Consider the following 24,831-nt stretch of genomic DNA (forward strand, 5'->3'; position numbering starts at 1 on the left):
TAACACAATCACTGTAAACCTTACAAATAACACAATCACTGTAGGCCTTACAAATAACACAATCAATTTAGACCTTACAAATAACACAATCACTGTAGACCGTACAAATAGCACAATCATTGTAGACCTTACAAATAACACAATCACTGTAGACCTTACAAATAACACAATCAGTGCAGACCTTACAAATAACACAATCAGTGCAGACCTTTCAAATAACACAATCATTGCACACCTTACAAAAAACACAATCACTTTAGACCTTACAAATAACACAATCACTGTAGACCTTACAAATAACACAATCACTGTAGACCTTACCAATAACACAATCATTGTGGACCGTACAAATAACACAATCACTGTAGACCTTACAAATAACACAATCACTGTAGACCTTACATATAACACAATCACTGTAGACCTTACAAATAACACAATCACTGTAGACCTTACAAATAACACAATCACTGTAGACCTTACAAATAACACAATCACTGTAAACCTTACAAATAACACAATCATTGTAGACCTTACAAATCACACAATCACTGTAGACCTTACAAATAGCACAATCATTGTAGACCTTACAAATAACACAATCATTGTATACCTTTAAAATAACACAATCACTGTAGACATTACAAATAACACAATCATTGTAGACCTTACAAATCACACAATCACTGTAGACCTTACAAATAACACAATCATTGTAGACCTTACAAATAACACAATCATTGTATACCTTTCAAATAACACAATCACTGTAGACTTTACAAATAACACAATCATGGTAGACCTTACAAATAACACAATCATTGTAGACCTTACAAATAACACAATCATTGTAAACCTTACAAATACCACCCTCATTGTAGACCTTACAAATAACACAATCACTGTTGACCTTACAAATAACACAATCATTGTAGACCTTACAAATAATACAATATACTGTAGACCTTACAAATAACACAATCACTGTAGACCTTACAAATAAGACAATCATTGTAGACCTTACAAATAACACAATCACTGTAAACCTTACAAATAACACAATCACTGTAGGCCTTACAAATAACACAATCAATTTAGACCTTACAAATAACACAATCACTGTAGACCGTACAAATAGCACAATCATTGTAGACCTTACAAATAACACAATCACTGTAGACCTTACAAATAACACAATCAGTGCAGACCTTACAAATAACACAATCAGTGCAGACCTTTCAAATAACACAATCATTGCACACCTTACAAAAAACACAATCACTTTAGACCTTACAAATAACACAATCACTGTAGACCTCACAAATAACACAATCACTGTAGACCTTACAAATGACACAATCACTGTAGACCTTACAAATAACACAATCACTGTAGAACTAACAACTAACACAATCACTGTAGACCTTACAAATAACACAATCACTGTAGACCTTACAAATAACACAATCACTGTAGACCTTACAAATAACACAATCACTGTAGACCTTAAAAATAACACAATCACTGTAGACCTTACAAATAACACAATCACTGTAGACCTTACAAATAACACAATCACTGTAAACCTTACAAATAACACAATCATTGTAGACCTTACAAATCACACAATCACTGTAGACCTTACAAATAGCACAATCATTGTAGACCTTACAAATAACACAATCATTGTATACCTTTCAAATAACACAATCACTGTAGACCTTACAAATAACACAATCATTGTAGACCTTACAAATCACACAATCACTGTAGACCTTACAAATAACACAATCATTGTAGACCTTACAAATAACACAATCATTGTATACCTTTCAAATAACACAATCACTGTAGACTTTACAAATAACACAATCATGGTAGACCTTACAAATAACACAATCATTGTAGACCTTACAAATAACACAATCATTGTAAACCTTACAAATATCACCCTCATTGTAGACCTTACAAATAACACAATCACTGTTGACCTTACAAATAACACAATCATTGTAGACCTTACAAATAATACAATATACTGTAGACCTTACAAATAACACAATCACTGTAGGCCTTACAAATAACACAATCAATTTAGACCTTACAAATAACACAATCACTGTAGACCGTACAAATAGCACAATCATTGTAGACCTTACAAATAACACAATCACTGTAGACCTTACAAATAACACAATCAGTGCAGACCTTACAAATAACACAATCAGTGCAGACCTTTCAAATAACACAATCATTGCACACCTTACAAAAAACACAATCACTTTAGACCTTACAAATAACACCATCACTGTAGACCTCACAAATAACACAATCACTGTAGACCTTACAAATGACACAATCACTGTAGACCTTACAAATAACACAATCACTGTAGAACTTACAACTAACACAATCACTGTAGACCTTACAAATAACACAATCACTGTAGACCTTACAAATAACACAATCATTGTAGACCTTACAAACAGCACAATCACTGTAGACCTTACAAATAACACAATCATTGTAGGCCTTACAAGTAACACAATATACTGTAGACCTTACAAATAACACAATCACTGTAGACCTTACAAATAACACAATCATTGTAGACCTTACAAATAACAAAATCACTGTAGACCTTACAAATAACACAATCATGGTAGACCTTACAAATAACACAATCATTGAAGACCTTACAAATAACACAATCATTGTAGACCTTACAAATACCACACTCATTGTAGACCTTACAAATAACACAATCATTGTAGACCTTACAAAAAAGACAATCATTGTAGACCTTACAAATAACAGAATTACTGTAGACCTTACAAATAAGACAATCCTTGTAGACCTTACAAATAACACAATCACTGTAAACCTTACAAATAACACAATCACTGTAGACCTTACAAATAACACAATCATTGTAGACCTTACAAATAACACAATCATTGCACACCTTACAAAAAACACAATCACTGTAGACCTTACAAATAACACAATCATTGTAGACCTTACAAGTAACACAATATGCTTTAGACCTTACAAGTAACACAATCACTGTAGACCTTATAAATAACACAATCATTGTAGACCGTACAAATAACACAATCACTGCAGACCTTACAAATAACACAATCACTGTAGACCTTACCAATAACACAATCATTGTAGACCGTACAAATTACACAATCACTGTAGACCTTACAAATAACACAATCACTGTAGACCTTACAAATAACTCAATCACTGTAGACCTTACAAATAACACAATCACTGTAGACCTTACAAATAACACAATCACTGTAGACCTTACAAATAACACAATCACTGTAGACCTTACAAATAACACAATCACTGTAGACCTTACAAATAACACAATCACTGTAGACCTTACAAATAACACAATCACTGTAGACCTTACAAATCACACAATCACTGTAGACCTTACAAATAGCACAATCATTGTAGACCTTACAAATAACACAATCATTGTATACCTTTCAAATAACACAATCACTGTAGACCTTACAAATAACACAATCATTGTAGACCTTACAAATCACACAATCACTGTAGACCTTACAAATAACACAATCATTGTAGACCTTACAAATAACACAATCATTGTATACCTTTCAAATAACACAATCACTGTAGACTTTACAAATAACACAATCATGGTAGACCTTACAAATAACACAATCATTGTAGACCTTACAAATAACACAATCATTGTAAACCTTACAAATATCACCCTCATTGTAGACCTTACAAATAACACAATCACTGTTGACCTTACAAATAACACAATCATTGTAGACCTTACAAATAATACAATATACTGTAGACCTTACAAATAACACAATCACTGTAGGCCTTACAAATAACACAATCAATTTAGACCTTACAAATAACACAATCACTGTAGACCGTACAAATAGCACAATCATTGTAGACCTTACAAATAACACAATCACTGTAGACCTTACAAATAACACAATCAGTGCAGACCTTACAAATAACACAATCAGTGCAGACCTTTCAAATAACACAATCATTGCACACCTTACAAAAAACACAATCACTTTAGACCTTACAAATAACACCATCACTGTAGACCTCACAAATAACACAATCACTGTAGACCTTACAAATGACACAATCACTGTAGACCTTACAAATAACACAATCACTGTAGAACTTACAACTAACACAATCACTGTAGACCTTACAAATAACACAATCACTGTAGACCTTACAAATAACACAATCATTGTAGACCTTACAAACAGCACAATCACTGTACACCTTACAAATAACACAATCATTGTAGGCCTTACAAGTAACACAATATACTGTAGACCTTACAAATAACACAATCACTGTAGACCTTACAAATAACACAATCATTGTAGACCTTACAAATAACAAAATCACTGTAGACCTTACAAATAACACAATCATGGTAGACCTTACAAATAACACAATCATTGAAGACCTTACAAATAACACAATCATTGTAGACCTTACAAATACCACACTCATTGTAGACCTTACAAATAACACAATCATTGTAGACCTTAACAAAAAAGACAATCATTGTAGACCTTACAAATAACAGAATTACTGTAGACCTTACAAATAAGACAATCCTTGTAGACCTTACAAATAACACAATCACTGTAAACCTTACAAATAACACAATCACTGTAGACCTTACAAATAACACAATCATTGTAGACCTTACAAATAACACAATCATTGCACACCTTACAAAAAACACAATCACTGTAGACCTTACAAATAACACAATCATTGTAGACCTTACAAGTAACACAATATGCTTTAGACCTTACAAGTAACACAATCACTGTAGACCTTATAAATAACACAATCATTGTAGACCGTACAAATAACACAATCACTGCAGACCTTACAAATAACACAATCACTGTAGACCTTACCAATAACACAATCATTGTAGACCGTACAAATTACACAATCACTGTAGACCTTACAAATAACACAATCACTGTAGACCTTACAAATAACTCAATCACTGTAGACCTTACAAATAACACAATCACTGTAGACCTTACAAATAACACAATCACTGTAGACCTTACAAATAACACAATCACTGTAGACCTTACAAATAACACAATCACTGTAGACCTTACAAATAACACAATCACTGTAGACCTTACAAATAACACAATCACTGTAGACCTTACAAATAACACAATCACTGTAAACCTTACAAATAACACAATCATTGTAGACCTTACAAATCACACAATCACTGTAGACCTTACAAATAGCACAATCATTGTAGACCTTACAAATAACACAATCATTGTATACCTTTCAAATAACACAATCACTGTAGACCTTACAAATAACACAATCATTGTAGACCTTACAAATCACACAATCACTGTAGACCTTACAAATAACACAATCATTGTAGACCTTACAAATAACACAATCATGTATACCTTTCAAATAACACAATCACTGTAGACTTTACAAATACCACAATCATGGTAGACCTTACAAATAACACAATCATTGTATACCTTACAAATAACACAATCATTGTAAACCTTACAAATACCACCCTCGTTGTAGACCTTACAAATAACACAATCACTGTTGACCTTACAAATAACAAAATCATTGTAGACCTTACAAATAATACAATATACTGTAGACCTTACAAATAACACAATCACTGTAGACCTTACAAATAAGACAATCATTGTAGACCTTACAAATAACACAATCACTGTAAACCTTATAAATAACACAATCACTGTAGGCCTTACAAATAACACAATCAATGTAGACCTTACAAATAACACAATCACTGTAGAACGTACAAATAGCACAATCATTGTAGACCTTACAAATAACACAATCACTGTAGACCTTACAAATAACACAATCAGTGCAGACCTTACAAATAACACAATCAGTGCAGACCTTTCAAATAACACAATCAGTGCACACCTTACAAAAAACACAATCACTTTAGACCTTACAAATAACACAATCACTGTAGACGTTACAAATAACACAATCATTGTAGACCTTACAAATAACACAATCACTGTAGACCTTACAAATAACACAATCATGGTAGACCTTACAAATAACACAATCATTGAAGACCTTACAAATAACACAATCATTGTAAACCTTACAAATACCACACTCATTGTAGACCTTACAAATAACACAATCACTGTAGACCTTACAAATAACACAATCATTGTAGACCTTACAAATAAGACAATCATTGTAGACCTTACAAATAACACAATTACTGTAGACCTTACAAATAAGACAATCCTTGTAGACCTTACAAATAACACAATCACTGTAAACCTTACAAATACCACAATCACTGTATACCTTACAAATAACACAATCATTGTAGACCTTACAAATAACACAATCATCGCACACCTTACAAAAAACACAATCACTGTAGACCTTACAAATAACACAATCATTTTAGACCTTACAAGTAACACAATATGCTTTAGACCTTACAAATAACACAATCACTGTAGACCTTACAAATAACACAATCATTGTAGACCTTACAAATAACACAATCACTGTAGACCTTACAAATAACACAATCACTGTAGACCTTACCAATAACACAATCATTGTAGACCGTACAAATAACACAATCACTGTAGACCTTACAAATAACACAATCACTGTAGACCTTACAAATAACACAATGACTGTAGACCTTACAAATAACACAATCACTGTAGACCTTACAAATAACACAATCAATGTAGACCTTACAAATAACACAATCACTGTAAACCTTACAAATAACACAATCATTGTAGACCTTACAAATCACACAATCACTGTAGACCTTACAAATAGCACAATCATTGTAGACCTTACAAATAACACAATCATTGTATACCTTTCAAATAACACAATCACTGTAGACCTTACAAATAACACAATCATGGTAGACCTTACAAATAACACAATCATTGTAGACCTTACAAATAACACAATCATTGTAAACCTTACAAATAACACAATCATTGTAGACCTTACAAATAACACAATCACTGTTGACCTTACAAATAACACAATCATTGTAGACCTTACAAATAATACAATATACTGTAGACCTTACAAATAACACAATCACTGTAGACCTTACAAATAAGACAATCATTGTAGACCTTACAAATAACACAATCACTGTAAACCTTACAAATAACACAATCACTGTAGACCTTACAAATAACACAATCAATGTAGACCTTACAAATAACACAATCACTGTAGACCGTACAAATAGCACAATCATTGTAGACCTTACAAATAACACAATCACTTTAGACCTTACAAATACCACAATCACTGTAGACCTTACAAATACCACAATCACTGTAGACCTTACATATACCACAATCACTGTAGACCTTACAAATACCACAATCACTGTAGACCTTACAAATAACACAATCACTGTAGACCTTACAAATAACACAATCACTGTAGACCTTACAAATAACACAATCACTGTAGACCTTACACATAACACAATATACTGTAGACCTGACAATACCACAATCACTTTAGACCTTACAAATAACACAATCACTGTAGACCTTACAAATAACACAATCATTGTAGACCTTACAAATAACACAATCATTGTAGACCTTACAAATACCACAATCACTGTAGACCTTACAAATACCACAATCACTGTAGACCTTACAAATACCACAATCACTGTAGTCCTTACAAATAACACTATCATTGTAGACCTTACAAATACCACAATCACTGTAGACCTTACAAATACCACAATCATTGTAGATCTTACAAATACCACAATCATTGTAGACCTTACAAATAACACAATCTCTGTTGACCTTACAAATAACACAATCACTGTAGACCTTACAAATACCACAATCATTGTAGACCTTACAAATAACACAATCTCTGTAGACCTTACAAATAACACAATCACTGTAGACCTTACAAATAACACAATCACTGTAGACCTTACAAATCACACAATCACTGTAGACCTTACAAATAGCACAATCATTGTAGACCTCACAAATAACACAATCATTGTAGACCTTACAAATAACATAATCATTGTAGACCTTACAAATAACACAATCATTGTAGACCTTACAAATAACGCAATCATTGTAGACCTTACAAATAACACAATCATTGTAGACCTTACAAATAACACAATCATTGTAGACCTTACAAATAACACAATCATTGTAGACCTTACAAATAACACAATCATTGTAGACCTTACAAATAACACAATCACTGTAGACCTTACAAATAACACAATCATTGTAGACCTTTCAAATAACACAATCATTGTATACCTTTCAAATAATACAATCACTGTAGACCTTACAAATAACACAATCATTGTAGACCTTACAAATAACACAATCACTGTAGACCTTACAAATAACACAATCATTGTAGACCTTACAAATAACACAATCATTGTAGACCTTACAAATAACACAATCATTGTAGACCTTACAAATAACACAATCATTGTAGACCTTACAAATAACACAATCATTGTAGACCTTACAAATAACACAATCATTGTAGACCTTACAAATAACACAATCATTGTAAACCTTACAAATAACACAATCATTGTAGACCTTACAAATAACACAATCACTGTAGACCTTACAAATAACATGAACAACACATTTTGACTGGTTTACAATCTCTGCAAAACTTTTGGTAACTGAGTTGGTGGCATTATTTTAATAAAGTGCAGATAATTGGTATTAATGTGTGACAGATATTGCATCACATAAGCACACTGCAAATATTAGAAGTCACCTGGTAAATAAACTAAGAGCAGAAGCCATTTTGGGCAACTTTGGTTTTCAATAAATCACTAAATGCTTTTTTTACTATCATCTCAAATAACATTTGTAAAATTTTTACATGAACATGAATTTATTGTCTGTAATAAGTATAAAATCTAAACAACTGTTTAAACACTACCACTCTAAAGGTTTTCATTCAGACGATTAACAAATTTCTGGAAGAGCTTATTTGTAACATCAGGGTTGATCCTATTCACTTGGTTATTTGGCACCAAAATAAATCAAACTTGGATAGAATTAAACATTATGACAAAATAACAATCATGAATTAGAGTAGGATGTGTAAGGTGTTCAGATAAAGAAAAGATCATTAAACTGTAATCAACGTTTATCTATTTTTAATATCATTTGTAAATGAAAGAAGCAAGGATTGTACCTTAGAGAACTGAGCGACGATCATGTTTCTCTGCATAAATCAAATTAATCTGATCATAAATATAACCTATTGTAGAAAGTCTATATCAAGTTTCTTAACAAAATGTGGCCCCCACTTGTGTAGAAATCATTTAAATCCAACTTAGAAATAATAGAGCATCTCAAAATGATAAAGAATTTCTTTATTTACTTTATTTACATGATGTGCTGGGAAAAAATAAATTGTACTTTACTTAATCTTAACAATATTAAATTTCATAGGATTAGCGAATCTCTCAATGGAGGCTACCTTTCATGGGCAATTGCTCTTGACATATCAAAGGTTTTGATAGAGTATGGCATAAAGGTTTACTTCACAAGATCTCTAGCTACGGTATAATTGGAAATGTCTTCTCAATTATTAAATCATTTCCCTCTGATAGGTCCATAAGAGTAGTGGTTGATGGGCAGAAATCAGAAACTCTCAGTATTAATGCTGGAGTCCCTCTTGGGCCCAACTCTCTTCTTGACCTACATCTTCCAAATCACATCCTTACATCATTTGTAGACATTTATGCTGATGGCACTGCTATCTATGGTAGCACATCTAAGACCGTAAACGACCAAGTTCTCTCTGATTCTCTCTCCTCTGATCTTGAGCAAGTGGTACAATGGGGAAAGAGGTGGCTTGTTACATTTAATGCATCTAAAACCAAGCTTTTATCTTTACATCATCAACGCTCTGATCACCACCTGGCATCAATTGAAATGAATGGCTCTAGTCTTAGGGAGGCCTCATGTTTTGACAAGCTTCTGGTCTTGACCTTTAGACCTGATCTTAAATGGAACACATACATTAAATTCGTTGCCAAGGCCGCCGGAAAAATGGTGGGATCTTTCTATCGATCCAGTAGATATCTCACTGCTGATGCAATTCTCTATCTATATAAGAGCCAGGTACGTCCAAGGATGGAATACTGTTGCCACATATGGGCAGGAGCTGCTAGAAAGGACTTATCCTGCCTTGATAGAGTTCAAAATAGACTTCGTGGCCTTTAGGGGATGTCCTTTTCTCTTCCCTGCAACCTCTTTCTCATAGAAGAGATGTTGCGAGTTTGTCTCTGCTTTATCGTTATTTTCATGGCAAGTGCTCGGTTGAGCGCCAATCTACGGTCCCCCCTTGCCAGACTTTCACAAGAAATACCCGTCTAGCAGAAAACACTATCACTAATTTCCCCCACTCTTTATCTGTGCCTAAACCTAAACGCAGATTCCACGAACAAAGCTTCTTTCTTAGAACTGCACGCCTGTGGAATTGTCTTCCATTTTCCTGCTTTCCAGCTGACTACAATATGGTTGTCTTCAAGTCTAATGTAAACAAGTTCTTGATGAACCGTTCCATACTATTTAACAAATTTACCGAATTTCCATTATTAATGATTACTATATTGTCCAATTTCTACTGTAAACTCTTTAACCCTTATCCTCGAGTGGCCTCTTGGCCTTGATAAGTGGTAATTGCCTATGAAAAAAAATTCATCTAATCAAATTTATAGGGTCTAATATTGATAATATTCAATTTCATAGGATCTAATTATATCATAGCCAATCCTTATAATGTTAAATTTCCTATGATTTAATTATGATCCAATCTTTATAATATTCAATTTCATAGGATTTAATTATTATGATCCAACCTTTATAATATTCAATTTCATAGGATTTTATGATCCAATCTTTATAATATTCAATTTCATAGGATTTAATTATTATGATCTAATCTTTATAATATTCAATTTCATAGGATTTTATGATCCAATCTTTATAATATTCAATTTCATAGGATTTAATTATTATGATCCAATCTTTATAATATTCAATCTGATAGGATTTATTTATTATGATCTAATCTTTATAATATTCAATTTCATAGGATTTAATTATTATGATCTAATCTTTATAATATTCAATGTCATAGGATTTATTTATTATGATCTAATCTTTATAATGTTCAATCTCATAGGATTTATTTATTATGATCTAATCTTTATAATATTCAATCTGATAGGATTTAATTATTATGATCTAATCTTTATAATATTCAATTTCATAGGATTTTATGATCCAATCTTTATAATATTCAATTTCATAGGATTTAATTATTATGATCTAATCTTTATAATATTCAATTTCATAGGATTTTATGATCCAATCTTTATAATATTCAATTTCATAGGATTTAATTATTATGATCTAATCTTTATAATATTCAATTTCATAGGATTTAATTATTATGATCTAATCTTTATAATATTCAATTTAAAAGGATTTTATGATCCAATCTTTATAATATTCAATTTCATAGGATTTAATTATTATGATCCAATCTTTATAATATTCAATTTCATAGGATTTAATTATTTTGATCTAATCTTTATAATATTCAATTTCATAGGATTTTATGATCCAATCTTTATAATATTCAATTTCATAGGATTTAATTATTATGATCTAATCTTTATAATATTCAATTTCATAGGATTTAATTATTATGATCTAATCTTTATAATATTCAATTTAATAGGATTTTATGATCCAATCTTTATAATATTCAATTTCATAGGATTTATTTATTATGATCTAATCTGTATAATATTCAATTTCATAGGATTTAATTATTATGATCTAATCTTTATAATATTCAATGTCATAGGATTTTATGATCCAATCTTTATAATATTCAATTTCATAGGATTTAATTATTATGATCTAATCTTTATAATATTCAATGTCATAGGATTTTATGATCCAATCTTTATAATATTCAATTTCATAGGATTTAATTATTATGATCTAATCTTTATAATATTTAATTTCATAGGATTTAATTATTATCTAATCTTCAGGATTTAATTATTATGATCCAATCTTTATAATATTCAATTACATATGAATTAATTATTAATATCCAATCTTAATAATATTAATTTTCATAGGATTCATAGGATTATGATCCAATCTTTCTTATTCATAGGATTCATAGGATAAAATTATTATGATCCAATCTTAATAATATTCAATTTCATAGGATTTAATTATTATGATCCAATCTTAATAATATCTAATTTCATAGGATTTAATTAAGATTTAAATTTTTTTTCTTTCATAATAAATCACTTATTTAGTGTCTCATTTTCCCATAAATCAATTTCATGTAATATAAAAATAAATTGGCATAAAAATATTAAAGTGCTGCATATTGCCATACCTAATACTTAATATAAAAGACAGTATATTTGTGTATGCCTGTTTTAAATATATTTTAATATTTAAAATTTCTTATTCATTCACAGAGAACAACAATCGAGAAAAATAAAGTACCTGGAATCCAAATTTTATTCCTTTGATATATATTGATAAGCATTTGAACACTTTCACTAATAAAAACCAATGAACATTGAATAAGAGATGAAAATCATTCATCCCCCTAAACAATTTGAATTCACAACAGATAAGGACACATTAGAGGGAAAACTCATTTTTGCGCTGTGCATAGGTCGTCCTTCACAACAAACTTCCATTTAAAATCAAACATGGATGATCACATTGAAAAGTACTCATCATTTAAAAAAACTCATTTGAATTCACAAATCGATAAACTTTATTCTTGTTTAGTTTGCAGCACATCATTTAAGAAAAACTACAATCTAAAGATCCACATGCGCTCGCACACAGGCGAGAGGCCTTATTCATGTGAACTTTGCAACTCGGCTTTTACAACTTCATCAAATTTAAAGATTCACATGCGATCACATTCCGATGAAAAACCTTATTCTTGTGATGTTTGTGGTTCATCTTTTCGAAATTCCTCAACAATAAAGATTCATATGCGATCACATACAGGAGAGAAACCTTATTCTTGTGAAGTGTGTGACTTTTCGGTCACAAATCAATCAGATCTAAAAAAACATATGCGAACTCACACTGGTGAAAAACCTTACAGTTGTGAAGTGTGTGGATGTTGCTTTACAAAATCAGGTGATTTAAAGATTCATATGCGAATACACACGGGAGAAAAACCATTTTCTTGTGAAGTGTGTGGCGCATCTTTCACAATTTCATGTAATCTAAAGATACACATGCGATCGCACTCTGGGGAGAAACCTTATTCTTGTGACGTTTGTACTTCATCATTTACACGTTCATCAACTTTAAAGATTCATATGCGATCACATACCGGAGAGAGACCTTATTCTTGTGAGGTGTGTGACTTGTCTGTCACAAACAAATCGGATCTAAAAAAACACATGCGAACGCACACTGGAGAGAAACCATATTCTTGTATTGCGTGTGGATCGGCTTTTACAGCAACGTCTGATTTAAAGAAACATATGAGAATTCACACTGGGGAAAAACCTTATTCGTGTGATGTGTGTAGTTCATCATTTATAACAACATCTGATCTCAAAAAACACATACGAACTCACACTGGAGAAAAACCTTATTCTTGTGAAATTTGTGGTTCATCATTTACAACAACAAGTCAGTTAAAAAGGCACATACGATCTCATACTGGTAACGGATCTGGTCCACCTGTAAAAAGTTGAATATCGATTGCAACAGCAAGTCCTGAGAATACCAGAAAGAAAAGTTGGACGCAAGTCATGTACCATCCACTATGACTATGCAATTCGTACAGCTATGGACCTAAAAAACAAAGCTTATACAAACAGGAGCAGGAAAAAACAAAGTAATAAATTGAATTTTGTAATCTTTACCAAACTTGACAGAACTAGACTCATCATAGATGTCACCATCTCACACCACTATAGCATTAATAGAATAATGAATGCAAACACATATTGAAATATCTAAACCTGAAGAATGATTTGAAAATAACATGGCCCGTTTAAGAAATAAACATTATACCGGTTGTTGTAGGGGTGTAATGGTGTAATTGGTCTAATAAAAATATCTGATAATTTAGTTAGACACAATCTTTGGAAAATCAAGCTGCAGCAAATTACAAATAGCAGTTCTTAAAAGGAATAACATGTTTTTTCAAAAGAGTTGTCAGATATAAATTTAACATGTAGCAGGTATAAGGTGAGGAGTCATCATGAAGACCTATCTCAGAAAACTTCAATCACAAAATTTGCTGAATTTTTGAGAGTGTCAAACTGGAATACCAGAAAACAAGGATGGAAACAACATATGAGACCTGGGAAGTTACTGTAGAAGCTTAAGCAGGAGTATATAGACAAGTATGCTTCATCCCAATAGCTCATGAATGGGAGACTTTGATGAGGAAAGACATTGTAACTGGTCAAGATCAGGTTTTACTCATAAATAGATTAAAAGAAATGCCTACAGATATCCAGTGCAGGTTATGTTACTCAATAATTGAGAGGTCAAATCCTATTGGAATATGGCTTTTACGACATCACCATAACAATCCCTATGACAAAGTTTGTAAATACCTCTATAGAAAGATCCGTGAAAATATGCAACTTGACAGATCGTCAGACATTTGGAAACATAGACCATCACTGATAAGATCAAATGGAAAGGTGAGGATGCTGTATGACAAGGAAATACAGGTTGGTAGATACATAAAAGACAAGGCCATCAAGCCAGACATTGTAATATGGGACTGCACTCATTATTGATGCGAACATTCTAAATGACTATGACTTTAATAGAGACGAGTAGGAAAAAAAACCCAAAATGATTTGAAGACGATATGATCTCTGGAAGAAATAAACACCAGTCATGGTAAAAGCTACGGGCTTGATAAAAAAATCTAAAGAAATACTTGGAAACAATCTCTGTAAGACGAAGCTGTAGCAAAATACAGAAATAGCTATAAAGGAAACAACGTCTCTTGGATATAAATTTAAATTATAATGAAATAAAGTGTTAGCTATAAGAGTGATCCCCTTATATTGCTTAAGACTAATGGAACTAAAAAGAATGTAGGGAACAAGTCAAGTACGTCCAAGAATGGAATACTGTTGCCATATCTGGGAAGGAGCTGCTAAAAACAGCCTATCCTGCCTTGACAGAGTACAAAATAGACTTTGTGGCTTAGTGGGGGATACCCTTTTCTCTACCCTGCAACCTCTCTCCCACAGAAGAGACGTTGCGAGCCTATCCTTGTTCTATCGTTATTTCCATGGCAGGTGCTCGTCTGAACTCCAATCTCTGGTCCCCCCTCGCCAATCTTTCACGAAAAACACCCGTCTAGCTGAATCCACTGTGAAAAATTTCCCCCACTCTATATCTGTGCCTAAATCAAAACGCAGATTCCATGAACAAAGCTTCTTTCTTAGAACTGCACGCCTGTGGAACTCTGTTCCGTCTGCCTGCTTCCCACCGGACTACAACTTGGATGTGTTCAAGTCCAACGTTAACAAATTCCTAATGAACCGCCCCCTTAAGTAAACACTTCATCAAATCTCCACACTAACGTAATGTACTTGCACTAACCCTTATCCCTGAGTGGCTTCCGGGCCTTGATAAGTGGTGATCACTGTGTAAAAAAAAAAAAAAAAATTGAACAAACCTTAAATGATCTTATTCTTGATTTAAATGACAAATATAAAAGAAATTACAAAGTATCTGGCTTTCAAGAATGAAATGAAAAACACAATTCCTGAAAAAAGAAATAAAAACAATTGTGGCAGCAGCAACTGATCTTTTGAATACAAAATCTCAAAAAATACGGATACCAAATTTCTGGATGATCAGTTGTATTGAAGTACAGATAGTAACTCTATCCTTCGAAAAAAATCGTTGGATCTAAATTTATTTTGTAAGAAAATCAAATTTTGGTCCCAGAAAAGGGTTCTTGGATCTCTTAGAAGTAATTGAAACAAAAAACTATAGTTTTACGTTCCATTCAGCTGGAGGAAATTAGGTACTCATGCCAAATGCACTTCGTTGCTGTCAGCATATTTTGAGCAGATTACATAAACTGCTGGAAAGTGCTAAACTAAAACTTCATATTCAGAAAGTTTTATGCAACATCAAACAGTATATAGCTTGGTAGCAAGAAACAAACGAAACAATAATGAAACCCTCTTTGCACACATCCACTCAATCTGTTTGGATGACAAAAGCTTCCAAGCTGCTTTAAGAAAATCCTCCTCTAACACTAAGGCTGTGTGGTAACCCTAACCTCTCCCTCCCTCTCAAAAGCCCACTACTCCTAAGAATGGGTATGAACAGCACCCCCAAAGGAAACATTATAACATCTAAGATTTAACTCAAATGGTTAAAAGTGGTTCCAATGATATCTGTTTGGAATGTGAGTGATCAGTTTATATTAAATTTATTTGTGAAACTTATCCCCCATTCTGAAATAATAACCTTTAGCTTAGGCAGAAATCGGGTTGCATTCTTGGAAGGGTACATGACCCTTCAAAAGTTGACACTGCATTTTACATACCTATCCAAATCTCAAGAGCTTTTTGTAGCATAATTTTTTTCTCTCTCTGTGTACTGTGATGGATAAGTCAAAGTCGAAATAAGCTTGAAAAATCTTTATTTTACTAAGACTCGTCTTTACATGGCCAGAAACTGCTTTAAAAAAAAGACAGAGGGCTCAAGGGAAGTAATTCACTTCCGGAAAGAGTAAGTAAAGATTGAGGAGTTCTCTTTATCAACACATTTATAATACGTTGATAACAGTGATGCCCCCTCCCATGCTTTTATCGCCTTGATCCCTGACCCGACAGATCAAACCCCAGCACTACCAGCATGTCGATTCTGATAAAGTCGCTTTCATTTGTGGAAATGATGGTAACTCCTCTGTCTTCCAGGATCAACATCGATTCGCATCTACTATTTGTGTCGATTAATGCTGAATACTGTATTCCATCAATGTAGATGATAATCCCCTGGAGTGCAACATTTACGTTTTTTTGGTGTTAGTGCCTTGTTTCCTGGGCTCAGTGTCCAATTCGAAACCGTGGCAATCTCTCACTATGTGACTCTTGTGGCTGTAACAATTTAGACCAGTGCCAGCGCTGGATGGACTCATGGCTGCAACCACATGATGTCTTTGCTTCCTAGTTGATATCAGCATGCTTGTCCTCGTTATTAGGCTTCCCATGGTAAGAATCTCGATTTATGGTGCTGGAGTTCAATAGTACTGGATCCAACTCTCTTCCTGATCTACATCAATGATCCAACTCTCTTCCTGATCTACATCAATGATCCAACTCTCTTCCTGATCTACATCAATGATCCAACTCTCTTCCTGATCTACATCAATGATCCAACTCTCTTCAAGATCTACATCAATGATCCAACTCTCTTCCTAAGATCATTCATAGATATGCTGACAACATTACCATCTATGGCAATACTTCAACGGCCGTAAATGACCAAGATCTCTCTGATTCTCCCTGTGAACGGGCTCTTGTCACAGGTCACCAATGGGGAGCTCTACCGCTCTCAGAGGCGTTCATACCACATTCTGCCTCCCACCTTAGACTCATTGGTTTTTGTGCAAATGAATCAGTCTAAGTCATCCGCCTACACCATCCTCGTTCCATTACCCTCTCACCGCAATCAATACCAGCTGGGTTTCATCCGCTGTTTCTCCTTTCCATTGTTGGTGCACCTTGTTAGAAAAGAAAGCATATATATAGTCTGAACTTGAGTTCACAACGACCCCATAGATGAGGCTTCTCCATACCAGCTTGTCACGCGAGCCATTCCCCTTCTCGGTTCCAAAAGTTAAAAAAGTCAGTTCAATAAGGTCAAAAAAATTTTAAAAGTCAAAATTCCCAGAAAGTCCAAAGTTGGCAAAGTCTTATTACTCTTGTTTTCACCAAGATTATAGCAGTTATATAATCCTCTTTTCTTTCAACACAATTATAAGATTTTTTAAGAATCATGCGAGTTGCTTATTTTTTTCAACAACAAGATAGTTATAACACAGTTATAAAAGATACTCGGAATTTTTTTTCACAAATTAAAAGTCACCAGGGTTTTTTTTTAACTCCAAAGTTTGTAAAGGTTACTCAATTTTTTTAAAGGAAAATTCATAAAAGTTACTTAAATTTTTTAAATTAAAAATTCACAAAAGTTATTCAATTTTTTTTCAATCAAAAATTCTCAAAAGTTATAAAGTCAACTGAACTTATTCTGGGCAAGCTCTTTATTGAACTAGTCCACTTCCTCTCACCTTGACCGTCATGATCAGGATCTTCCATGGTAGTTGATGGGTCTGTGCCCTACAAGAGTTCCAATAAAACAGAAGAGAAAAGAGAAATGAAACAATCAAAGTCGGTCTTAAGGCATCTGCATCTTGTTTTCTGGAGGGGTCTGGACACACGTGCTACCTTCCCTTGGTTGCTCGTCTGGAACTGGGTTTTCTTCAGGAGGGGGTCATCAAGACTGCCGGTGGATGTGGACTCGAGTTACCCTTGTCGTCAACACAGACAGCCTCAAGGTGATTCTCATTGTCTTTCGACCTCATTCATCCTCTTACGCACCACACCACCACTGCCAGCATCATACTCATCATCTTCAGCATCATACTCATCATCTTCAGCATCATCTTCAGCATCATACGCATCATCTTCAGCATCATACGCATCATCTTCAGCATCATACGCATCATCTTCAGCATCATACTCATCATCTTCAGCATCAATATCATGTTTATTCCCCCCCCCCACCATTGTCATTTCACAGAAGTTAGTTCCGAATTTTTCATCCTCCAAACCTTCTAACAGCCTACTTCTCTTCTTAAATCTACCGTGACCAATTCCCTGTGAAGGTGCTCCATTTGGGATCGCATCAATCTAAGGTGTTCTTTGGTAATCATTCCAAATAGTGCTTCTGGGATTGAATTGTGCAGTACACTAGCATCTAATATTCACAATTTAACCTCTAAGAGTTTTAATATTTGGGTATACTATTCTACCTCCTAATTATTTTTTATATCAATTATAGCAGTCACGACTGACGCCCATCGATCTTCCCAACTGCCGTCCAGGTGAAGCGTGCATCAATGCCTTTTTCACTTAACAACGAGCAGATTGCCATTTGCGATTCTGCCCAAGCTTGGGTCCACTTCGCGTCACACAGCCTCCTCCTCATGCTGACCACCGCTCGCCGCTCTGCTACTAGACCATCTTCTCTTGGTCTCAACAGGTACATTAGCTTGATCACACCCATCTCTGGAACAACGCAAGGGAAACCTCTCTGTCAGTACACAACTATTCTTCCTATTTCGATTTTATAAGCTATTTTTTTACATAGTCTATTTAAACAGACAATCTGCTTTCGATATAATTAAATTTCCACCTGGCCGCAAACGCAGACCATTCAAGATTTTCCTAACCATCCGTTAGCGACCTCCTATGACGCAATTCCAAATCAAACCAATTTTCTGAGCCTCCTGAAATTTTATCGGACTTGGTGACCTTTGTTGTTGTGTTTCTGTCCACCAACATCCTTGAGAGGGTTAGGGTTAGAGGGCTACTAAATTTAGAAACTCTGTCATTAATTTAGCAATTCCCTCAGCAATCTCATTGTCACCACCCCTTACTCTTAAAATACCCCATAACAAGACCCACCTCATTATCTACCACCCATTTCTTCGACCCTCCATCCGCCTTTTCTCAACAAACAACAACAGTAACAGAGAAAGAAAACTATGATTCTCAAGTTGTCTACACTTTCTCTCTTTTAATTTAAAATCAGCACGCTTACCATCGCTTACGACACCTACACTCAATTCGCTTATCCTTTCTTCTCCCTCTCTTTATCTTGATTACAACTGTCGTTCAATTCGTCCCAGCACGCACACTCCAACGCTCAACCCAGTTTCTTTCTCTCTTCCTCTCCGTTTTTTTCTCTTTTATTTTGTTCTTTTGCACCTAAACCATGCACACCTCCAGCATGTCCGCCCCCACCACAAAAGGAAACTCAAAAGAATTTGTACTCATCGGCTTTCGACGTCAGTTCCTCAGTCTCAAAAGGTCAGGATTTTCACTCTTAGAGAAAACAAAGAAAGAATTTGTCCGGGATTTCTTTTGTATTTTGTTTTGCCTTTTCACTGTCTTTGTGTCCTTTTGCGTTCTTTTCCTTGTTTTTTTGTTTTGGTTTTCAGTCTCTCTTCCTCTCTCTATATTATACTTTTTTTTTTTTTGTTCAATTGTGTCTGTTTTTGTTTATTTTTTTCTCTAAGTCCCTCGATGTACTATGGTATATTTGTTTTGTCCGTGTCTCTTTCCCTCTCTCTATATCTTTGTATGTTGTTTCTTTTCAGTCTTTACACGTTTTACTCAGGATTAATTCTTTTCGCTGTGAAGGTGCGTTTAGTGATTAGACCCAATGTCGTATTTCATGCTCACTCAGGACCTATTATCCTGGTTATACAGCTCCAAATGTGAACGGACACTTGTCACAGGTCACCGAATGTGACCTTTCCAGGTCAATGGTAACAGGTGTGAACCCTCATACACGCATCTTTCACAGGGAATTCTCCATGAGTTCTCTCAGTGCAGCAGGACCTTCACGTTGATATGCTGTATTACGCTGGAAGTGAATGGATTTTCATGCACACAAAAGAAAGATAAACTCAGATTTTTCTATTCTACAAGTTAATTCAACTCAAATCGACAAAATATAATATAAACTTATACCAAATGTCCAATGTTGATTTCTTACAAAAACACACTATTGAATCTTACTCTGTATTTTGCGGTGGTGATGAACGGGGAAGGGGTGCGATGGTGACTCTTCGATTAGTGTTAAATTCTTTTAAGATCCGGCTTCAACAATCTGATTTTTGGTGCAGGGATTCACTTATCTAGTCAGGTGATAGTTAGGGTAGGTTATTTCCTAGACCAATCGCCAATCAATACGTCATCCCTGGGGAAGTCCTGATGCATGTGTGCTGGTGATTATGCAAATGCTCGCAGCTTTCAATTCCCATGGCCATGGAGGTTAATCCTTGACCCCTCGCTTGGCCTCAGAACCAAAATCATATTTGTGATGCTCTCAAAACGACATCAAATTTTCGCTTTTCCCCCAACAATAAAAAGTATATGTCTGTTTTACAAAATAAAACACAATAAAATCATAACTTAACTCTTTCTTTCAGCAAGGTTGTCTGCCGTTGCCCGGGCATACAATAATGCTTAACAGTTCATACAAGCATAGTTGCACGGCCTTCTTCAGTGTTTTGTAAGTTTTAATCTCCCCCCAATACGAAACTCTATTGCTCCAGGCCTTGACAAGTGGTGACTTTTTTGTAAAAAAACAAAACAAAAAAAATTCTTCTTACCACTGTTGAACAATTCAGTGAACCAATGCGAACAAAATTTTAATTTTATCTAAATGATAAAAACTTGTGTCTACTTACCTAGATTCAAGATTAAAATTTAAATTTCACAAAATCGACACGGAAAACACGATCGGATTCTATTTCTACTGATGATAATAAAGCAGAATGAGGATACACTTCTTCAAGCTGAGGGTCAAGTGAAAGTTACACTGTATTTCTTTCAAACCTGTTTGATGAATTAATTTCAAATAAACCTACAGTAACAAATCCAAACTTAGATAAAGACTAGTGACCGTTACTGCAAGTATGACAGAAATACAAAAAGCACAATCTAAACTCAAAAGGAGTAAAAAAAACTTGATCATTATGTAGCTTTAGCAGTACTCGCAAGAGGTGATCATCGATTTAAGTGGTTGAAAAAGATACAGGAGACCTTACCATTGCTGAGTAATCTGGTTCCAAAATATTTAAGCACACTTCATCCACGGAGAGCAAGATGCTCTTTAGTGCAGGTGATGTGTATCAACATATGAACCTGTGGACTAACTCGAATTTTTCTACATTGCAACTTAAGAGGGTTTAACTTTCTGTACTGATGAGACAATGAAAGCAAAAAAAGCAGCCAGCAAGAATAGAACATGCAGAGCAGAGGTAATGACTGCGGCATGTTCCAACCCTTCAGCTTATAATTATTCACTTAAGAATTGAAATTTGTACTTTTTTATCTAGTAAATTTATATTCATTTAAAAATTGGAAATTGTATTTTGTAATTTAATTTATTTATTAACAAATGTCACATTAAATTCACAGTTACTCTGCTACTGTGTTATGGTTATCTGATGAGTCGCTTTTTATTGATGAAGTGGTTTAAATTTAAAAGGAAAGAGAAAGTAATTTGAAAATGAAAGTCAATATTTAAGATGGCGACCAAAAGAACAGAGTCACAAAACATTAAAGAGAAAGAAATTTAAATAGACAACTTTGAAACAGGGCCGATCCTATTTATAAATATTACAAGTAAAGGCATATTTTTTTTTTTTTTTACATGGAGTTCACCACTTATCAAGGCCCAATGGCCACTCAGGGATAAGGGTTATTGGGTGTAGAGTAATCAAAGGGATAGTGTAGCAATAGTATTCGAGAATTGGTAAGGTGTCATTACTTAGGGGGGCGGTTCATCAGGAATTTGTTTGTGTTGGACTTGAAGACATCCAGGTTGAAGTCGGGAGGGAAACAGGCAAGCGGGACAGAGTTCCACAGGTGTGCAGTTCTAAGAAAGAAGCTTTGTTCATAGTATCTACGTTTTGATTTAGGCACAGATAGGGAGTAGGGAAAATTATTGACGGTTGTTTCAGCTAGTTGGGTGTTTTTTGAGAAAGATTGGCGAGGGGGGGACCAGAGAATGGAGCTCAGACGAGCACCTGCCATGGAAGTAACAATAGAACAATGACAGGCTCGCTACGTCTCTTCTGTGGGAAAGAGGTTGCAGGGTAGAGAAAAGGGCATCCCCCACCAAGCCACGGAGTCTATTTTGTACTCTGTCAAGGCAGGATAGGCTGTTTTTTGCAGCCCCCGCCCAGATGTGGCAGCAGTACTCCATCTTTGGACATACTTGGCTCTTATATAGATAGAGAATTGCATCATTAGTGAGATATCTTCTGGAGCGGTAGAAAGATCCCACCATTTTCCCAGCGACCTTGGCCACAGACTTGATGTATGTGTGCCATTTAAGATCAGGTATAAAGGTCAGACCCAGGAGCTTATCAAATCCGGGGGCCTCCATTAGACGAGAGCCATCCATTTCAATTGATGCCAGATGGGGATCAGAGCGTTTATGATGTAGAGATAGGAGCTTGGTCTTAGATGCATTAAAGGTAACCAGCCACCTCTTTCCCCACTGTACCACGCGCTCAAGATCAGAGGAGAGAGAATCAGAAAGAACATCATCATTTATGGCCTTTGATGTGTTGCCATAGATGGTCGTGTCATCAGCATAGATGTCAACAAAAGATTTTAGTATGTGTTTTGGGAGATCATTGATGTAGATCAGGAAGAGGGTTGGGGGCAGTATGGACCCCTGAGGGACTCCGGCATTAATACTGTGGGTCTCTTATTTCTGCCCATCAACTACTTCTTTTATGAGCTTATCAGATAGAAATGATTTAATGATAGAGAAAACATTTCCAGTTATACCGTAGCTGGAAATCTTGTGAAGTAGGCCTTTATGCCAAACCTTATCGAAGGCCTTTGATATGTCAAGAGCAATTGCCCTAGAAAGGAAGCCTTTGTCGAGAGATTCGCTAATCCTATATTAGCGGGACCATTAAAGGTAAATTTAACTGGTTGTCGATTCATAGAAGTGTTTATCATTCTACACCCTTACATAAAAAAATTAAAAAAATAAAAATCTGGAAAAGACGGCACTTAAAAAAAATGCAAAATCGCTGAATTAATATAAAATAAACAAACATGTTTTAATAATATTAAAATAAATTGTTCCAACATAAGTTTGTTTTGTTTGAAAGTTCATAATCATTTGATTACTGGTTTTTGTGAGTATGGCACGAGGTTTGAAATTACTGATTTTTATGACAAGAGTGCCACATGTGGCTATTTTTCTGAGAGAAACAGTTCATAATCTATATAAGCAAATGTGTGTGCGTGTGTGTGTGTGTGTAGATACTATAAGAACAGTAGTTTAAAATACGAATATTCAAAAGGAGGTTTTAAACCATCGCTAAATGTGGTAAATTTCAACAATGGGTATTGAAGTTAATCTGCGTCGCGTATAAAATCATGACAAGTGTTTTAACATCTTTGTGATGGAGTTTCTTAGAACACATTGCTGCACTTGAGAAATTGAAGAGAAAACCGGTTTGATTTTAGTGAGTTCATCTTTATATACAGGTTTTCTCGAATGTTCTTTTTACTGTATTTATATGTGAGGGGCATAAATAGTTCCTTTTCTTTTATGTGTGTGTGTGATTGCATCACAACATCATGTGTCGTTTGCGTGACACTGCTGTCCGAACTTTCACTTTCTGGTTACCACTTGACGCGTCTTCTCTCCACTCCAAAACGAACTTCTGCAACTTTAGCTTTTCTCTCCCCGAATCCGACTTTTCTCTTCTACAAATACAACTCCTCTGCTCGCAATCTAACTTCAGAAATGCCCTCCTTCCCCAAATCACTCCTCTTTTATCTCC

The 24,831-nt window shown here is 34.4% G+C and overlaps 1 protein-coding gene across 1 annotated transcript in view; it reads left to right on the forward strand.

The window, feature by feature from the left end:
- LOC145269304 (uncharacterized) overlaps positions 1–15,166 on the forward strand; it is a 76,185-nt gene extending 61,019 nt beyond the window's left edge. The window contains exon 2 of the mRNA XM_080125002.1: positions 12,668–15,166. Within this exon, the coding sequence (XP_079981128.1) occupies positions 12,908–13,921 (1,014 nt within the window). The 5' untranslated portion in view covers positions 12,668–12,907 and the 3' untranslated portion in view covers positions 13,922–15,166. The remainder of the gene's footprint in view (positions 1–12,667) is intronic.
- The last annotated feature ends 9,665 nt before the right edge of the window (positions 15,167–24,831 follow it).

The sequence above is a fragment of the Euprymna scolopes genome, chromosome 45, assembly GCF_053919585.1.
Source record: "Euprymna scolopes isolate OS-2025 chromosome 45, ASM5391958v1, whole genome shotgun sequence".
Classification (NCBI taxonomy): domain Eukaryota; kingdom Metazoa; phylum Mollusca; class Cephalopoda; order Sepiida; family Sepiolidae; genus Euprymna; species Euprymna scolopes.